This window comes from Rhinopithecus bieti, unplaced genomic scaffold (genome assembly GCF_001698545.2).
Source record: "Rhinopithecus bieti isolate Rb0 unplaced genomic scaffold, ASM169854v2 scaffold_72735, whole genome shotgun sequence".
In the NCBI taxonomy this organism is placed as follows: Eukaryota; Metazoa; Chordata; class Mammalia; order Primates; family Cercopithecidae; genus Rhinopithecus; species Rhinopithecus bieti.
Window position 1 is genome coordinate 141 of NW_016827539.1, and position 6110 is coordinate 6250.

General features: G+C 60.7%; 1 protein-coding gene across 1 annotated transcript in view; it reads right to left on the minus strand.

Annotated features, from left to right (window-relative positions):
- Window positions 1-1020: 1020 nt before the first annotated feature.
- The window catches only part of PRSS27 (serine protease 27), an 8468-nt gene continuing 3378 nt past the window's right edge, over window positions 1021-6110 (minus strand). Inside the window, exons 2-6 of the mRNA XM_017863858.1 lie at window positions 5064-5090; window positions 4283-4445; window positions 2655-2926; window positions 2120-2289; window positions 1021-1417 (exon numbers count right to left, since the gene is read on the minus strand). Coding sequence (XP_017719347.1) covers window positions 1124-1417; window positions 2120-2289; window positions 2655-2926; window positions 4283-4445; window positions 5064-5090 — 926 coding nt within the window. The 3' untranslated portion in view covers window positions 1021-1123. The remainder of the gene's footprint in view (window positions 1418-2119; window positions 2290-2654; window positions 2927-4282; window positions 4446-5063; window positions 5091-6110) is intronic.

Below are 6110 nucleotides of genomic sequence, written 5' to 3' on the forward strand. Positions count from 1 at the left end.
GAAAGATGGTGACCCACAGAAGGGCTTGGCTGTCATTAGCTCAGGCAATGGCATCGTCAGCTGTCAGCTGCCAGCTCTGGCTCTGAGTCCCTAGTTCTGTGGCTTTGGAGGTTAAGATGGAGCTTGTCAGTGACGCCCAGGAGGTGGTGGTTCTATCCAGAGGAAGAACACACGGAAGAGTCTAGGGACCACTGGGCAGCCCTTGGGGAGGTGGGTCAGCCCCAGCGGGGAATTCCTTCTGTTTTGCTCCCCATGGTGTCCCCAGGGCTGCTCCCCAGCAGCTGCTTGCTGAGTGGGTGTTGGTTTGATTCCTCGGTGAATACCCCGGGCCTGATTTCTTCCTGGCGCTGTGCAGGCCACAGTGCCTGTGTGCATGTGCACAGGTGTGTGTGGGTGTGATGTACTCATGTGCATGTCCAGCCTAACCCCCTTGCCACCACGTGCTGCTCTGGACTCTGGCATGGGGGTGGAGACTGAAGAATGGGGTGGAGGAAGAGGAGCCAAGGGTCAAAGGGAGACACCAGGGCACAGGGAGACGAAGGGTGCCAGGAGCAGGAAAGCACGGGTGTGGGCATCCACCCGAGGGAACAGCTATCACCACTCCTGCTGAAGTGGTTTAGAGAAGTTGGGTGGCACCGAGACATGGGCAGCCAGAAGTGCAGGCTTGGGAGGCTGAGGTGCCCCTGCCCAGCCAGCCCCTCCATGCCCTTCTCTCCCCCAGGCACGGCTCCTGCATGGCCCTGAGGGTCCTTCCACCTGTGTCCGTCGCTGTCCCCAGTGTCCACCCTGGGGCGGCCTTCAAGGTGAGGGAACAGGGGAACAGGTGGCAGCATGGGGCCTCCTGTGCGAGGCCCATGACAGGGGTCCCATGCTCTGGTGCTGCCCTCGCCTCAGACACCAGCTGCAGCCCCCTTCTGCTGATTCAGAGATGACCAGAGCCCTCCACATCTCCTGCCTGGGCCTTGCTCTGCACCTCACAGCTCCTCACCCGCTGGGGTCGCCCAAGGATCCCCACGTGGGCAGCTGGCACACAGGCTGGGTTTTTATTGGAGGAAACATAAATAAAATAACTGTATTTGAGAGGGGAGGAAGGAGCATTATTTACAAATGAGTCTGGTGGGGCTCAGAGGTGCAACAGCAGCGCTGGGAGAACCAGCAGGATGGTGTGGGCAGCCAGGCTGGGCGCAGAGCTCTGCTCAAGGGGCTGCTGGCCCCGAGGGTCTTGCTTCTGGCCACCCGACCTGGCTGGCTGGAACTGCAGTGTGGGGATGATCTGATGGATCCAGTTGTGGTGGGCGGTGACACGGATGTAGACACCTGGGCGGTTCTGCCGGGCGCAGCCCTCACCCCAGCTGATCACCCCGGCCTGCAGCCATGACTGACCCACGAGGCACACCAGGGGGCCACCTGAGTCGCCCTGTGGGGGATGCAGAGGCACTGTCAGCCCACCTTGAGTTCCCAGAGACTCATTTGCAGCCGCACAGGAGGCATGTAACTCCACACTGGACTCCTTCTCTCCATCCCAGAGCCTCCCTGCCCGGCTCCCCCTCCCCTGCCGGTCGATTGACTAGAGTGCCTATTTCTTCAGTGTCCCCAGATCAACAAGGGGGTGTGTGCGTTGAAAATGCAGTTTCCTGTGCCCCACCCCAGAACCACTGACTGACCCTCCTGGGGTGGGGTCCAGGAATCTGCTTTTTCTTTTCTTTTTTGAGACAGAGTCTCACTGTCACCCAGGCTGGAGTGTAGTGGCGCGATCTCTGCTCGCTTCAAGCTCTGCCTCCCAGGTTCATGCCATTCTCCTGCCTCAGCCTCCCAAGTAGCTGGGAGTACAGGCACCCGCCACCACGCCTGGCTAATTTTTTGTAGTTTTAGTAGAGATGGGGTTTCACCGTGTTAGCCAGGATGGTCTTGATCTCCTGACCTTGTGATCCGCCCGCCTCAGCCTCCCAAAGTGCTGGGATTACAGGCATGAGCCACCGCGCCCAGCCCCAGAATCTGCTTTTACGAAGCAAGCTGCTCAGCTGGTTGAATGCACAGCCCATGGAGCAGGGCATGATCCCACCCTGCCCTGGGCCCGGAGGCGGGGACTGAGTCCCCGTGGACACCACATTGCTCCCACCTTGCAGGCGTCCTTCTTGCCCTCCTCGAAGCCGGCGCACAGCATGTCATTCTTGATGGTTTTGGGTTGGTAGCCAAATTCGGCGTCTTTGCTGTAGAGCAGGTTGCACTTGGGCGTGTCAATGATGGGCACAGCGAGTTTCTGCAGGATCCGCGGGTTGGGCAGGCGGTCTGGGGAGGGTCAGAACGGCCCGGGGCTCAAGACTTCCTCATCAAGAACCCACGGCCCCCGGGAACCACCACTCCATCCTGCCTGCCCTTTCCTCATGTTTAGACTATCTCTGGCCTAGGGCACTGTGGGGTAGACATCCTCCCTCCTTCCAGGCAGCAGGCTGGGCCCTTTCTGTCCCCGTCTCCCTTCACCCCCTCTTCCTTCTGGGTCTGCTGCTGCTCCCCTCAGCCCCATCTACGTGAACAGAGACCTTGTGTGTGTATTAATATAGCAACAGGAAGACTGTGGGTTCAGAGTGGCCCCCAAGACGCCCTGGGCCTTCTTGAGGCACATCCCTCATTATTTCCCAGCCCTGTCTCCTTACCTTGCTCACTGGAGCTGCCCCAGCCAGTGACCCAGCAGTTCATGCCCGTCTCAAAGATCACCGAGGGGTCGGGCAGGCACACGGGGAGGATGTAATTGGTGAAGGGCACTGGTGCCTCCAGCTCCACCAGGGCCACGTCGGCACTGGAGGCCATGCCCTGGTACAGGGGGTTGCTTTCCACCCGCCTCACCCGGGCATACACAGCGTGCGGCCCTGGCTGCACTAGCTGCCTTGCCCCCAGCAGGACCTGGTACAGGGACGTCTCAGAGGTGCTGGCAGGAGAAGCAGAGAGGCCGTGTGAGGCTGCCCCTCATGTGGGGACAGGCCCGGGAGGGGCTGGGGCTCCTTCTCTGGCCACCACCGTGCCCCACACCTCTCTCTGCATGCTGTCTTTGAGAGCCATCTCTAGGACAGCCAGGTGCAGCAGTGATGCATGTTTATGTTGAAGCCAGACCGCCCTACTCAGATTTCCACCTCCACCCCTGGCCGCTATGTGACCTTGGGGAAGTCACCTAACAAGTTCTCTGTGATGCAGCTTTCGCACCTGTGCTGTGGGGACAGTCTCAGTGCCTACCTGAAAGGCTGGATGGGAGAGAACCACCCTCCAGGTGCAGCAGGGCCAGTACCACCTGTGGGCCTCTGGCAGGTGACCTGCCCTCTCTCAGCCCGAGTTTCTGATTTCTTTTTCCCCCTAGAGACAGAGTTCTCATTCTGTCACCCAGGCTGCAGAGCAGTGATGCAATTGTAGCTCACTGCAGCCTCCAACCCCTGGGCTCAAGCCATCCTCCCACCTCAGCTTCCTGAGTACTTGGGACCACAGGCACCACTGCACCTGGGTATTTTTTTTTTTTTTTTAATTTTTAGTACAGACAGGGTCTTGCTATGTTGCCCAGGCTGGTCTTGAACTCCTGGGTTCAACTAATCTGCCCGCCTTGACCTCCCAAAGTGCTGGGATTACGGGCATGAGCCACCGTGCCTGGCCGTGAGTATCTGAATTTAAGATGTGGGGTTTTTTTTGTCATGATACTCTTTTAAAGATCAAGAAGAAAAAAGAAAAAGATGTGGGGTTTAAAATAATTAGAGCTGTGGTGGTGAGGTGTGAGGTGAGGAACTTGGGACACACGGAAGGTGTTGGGCCAGGTGGTTCATATGCAGCAGAGGGCTGGGTGGCCTGGCCTCTGCTCAGGGCTTTCTGGGGTGGCTCAGGTGGGTGAGGGGAGGAAGGGCCATTCTGTCTGGTCCTTGGGCTTTGTGAGCAGAGTTCCTCCCGGGAAGAGTGTCGTGGAGCTGAGGTGTGTGCGGGATGGGGAAAGGACAGGACAGGCCGGTGTGCAGAACCTGCCGGCGGCTTCCGCAGGGACCCACAGGGAGTGGGTGGAGGGGATGGAGGGGGTTAGAGGCCGTACGAGGCGCCTCCCGCGGGCGGGAGCAGCGGTTGCAGTTGGAAGTTAGCCCTGGGGTTGGACCTAAGGGAAGCATCTGGCTGAAAAGGAGGCGGGGCTGGACAAGGAGCCCCCAGGGAGGTCACCCGCAGGACTTGGCGCGGCGGGCGCTGTCCGCGGTGCTGAACCGGCCGCGCGTGGGGCGCTCTCAGCGCTGTGGGCGGGGGCAGGGGCGGGCGGACTCACTTGGGGAAGCAGTGCGCGGCCGTCAGGACCCACCGCTCCGCGATGAGGCTGCCCCCGCAGAAGTGGCTTCCGTTGCGCTGGATGCTGACTTGCCAGGGCCACTCGCCCTCCTGCGCGTCCTGCCCGCCCACCATTCGGTTCAGCATCCTGGTGTGCCCACAGGCTGGGGGAGCATGGGGAGTGGGTGGGGGCGCTCACTGGGGCTGGTTCCATGGCCGAGGCCCAGCCCTCAGCCTCACACTCCAGTCCTCCGCCCTCCTGCCCCTGACCTGCCCGAAGACCCTGGGGAAGTCCGAGGCCTGAGCTTCGGGACAGCCTGGGATACAGGCAGACCCTCCCCAGTTGCCCCCCGAGTCTGGGTCTCCTTGCGGGGAAGGGCAACCTAACAGCTGCCTCTTGGGAGCCACGGAGACACTGAGACAACCCGGGAAAGGGTCTTGTCCCAGGGCCTGACCCAAACAGGTGCCTGGAAAGATGGAACGGGTGTCATGCCCTCTGCAAGGGAGCCACCCAGAGGGGGCCAGTTACTTTTCAGAGTGATCTTCATACCCCGCCGCCCTTGTCCTGCGCTGCGCCTCAATGCTCTGTGCTGGCCATCCTGCTCCCATGTGGACCTTCCTCCTCCTCTCCTTTCTGGGCTCCAGTTCCACGCAGCCCCCACTTTCCCCTCCTCTGGAATTCTCCAGTGCCCTGTGCGGTCCGAATTCCCTCTGGGTGTGAGTGTCCCTGGCTCAGTCCAGCCGGCTCCTGTCCCTCCCACCCCAGGGCCTTGGGTGCTTACCTGTTGCTGCCTTGGCCACCGGAGACCCTGGAAGTGAGGAGAGGGTGATCAGCCAGGCCAGCTGCAGCCTGGCTTACCCTCCCCAACCACGCGGCCCCTCTCCACTGGCCCTCCCCAGCTCCGGAGGACTCCAGAAGGACAATCCACAGAGGGACCTCACAGGAGAGCCCAAAGGCCTGCAGTTTCCCCCCAGGGCTGGCTCTGCCATATGCTCAGGCCCAGGCCCATGGGCCAGAGCTTATCTGCAAGGGTGGATGCTCCTTGCCACATGGGGAGCCGGTCAGGAGGTGCCAGTGAAGGGATCCCCAGGCTAGATGTCCCCTTCTCATCCTGGCAAGGGTTCTGTCTCTCCACACTCCCCATCCATCCTTGTCTGGAAGTTTCTGGGGAGGGTCCAGCCTCCAGCCCTGACACTGTGGGGATGGCCTTTTCTCCCGGAACAGCTTGGAGCAGAAGAGGCCCAGGAACTGTCTCTGCATTGGAGCTGCCCAGGCTCTCACAGTCTGCTCCGGAATGGGCAGGTCTCCTTCCCCAAGTCTCACTTTGGTCCTGAGGCTGAGGCCTGAGCCCCACAGGCTTCTCCCTGGCCTCAGGGGGTAAAGAAGGTACAGTGGTCTGCATTGGCCACCAGAGATCAGCCTTCTCAAGATTCCAGAGTCCCAGAAGCTGACCCCTCTCCCAGGCATGCAGCAGGCTCTGCAGGCGAGACCCAGGACCCCCTGCTGGACTGTGTAAGGGGGGCTTTGGGGCGGATAAGGTGAGGGGCCAGAAAGAGAAGTAAGGTATGGGGTCGTTCAGGGGAACCAAGGATGGGGACATATTTTCTGGGATCCATTGCCTCCCACACCCAGGACACAAAGGACCTCTTGCTGGGCCTTTAACCAAACACTGGAGCCTCTACCCCAGCTTGGAGACCCCAGTCAGGACCACAGTGTACAGCCCCAGGGGTAGCAAAGCCTGGAACTGCCTGGCCTTGAGTCCTCTCACCATCCCTGCACTCTACGCGTCTGATTCTGTGGGGGCAGATTTGCCCGTAGCTGGGCGGGG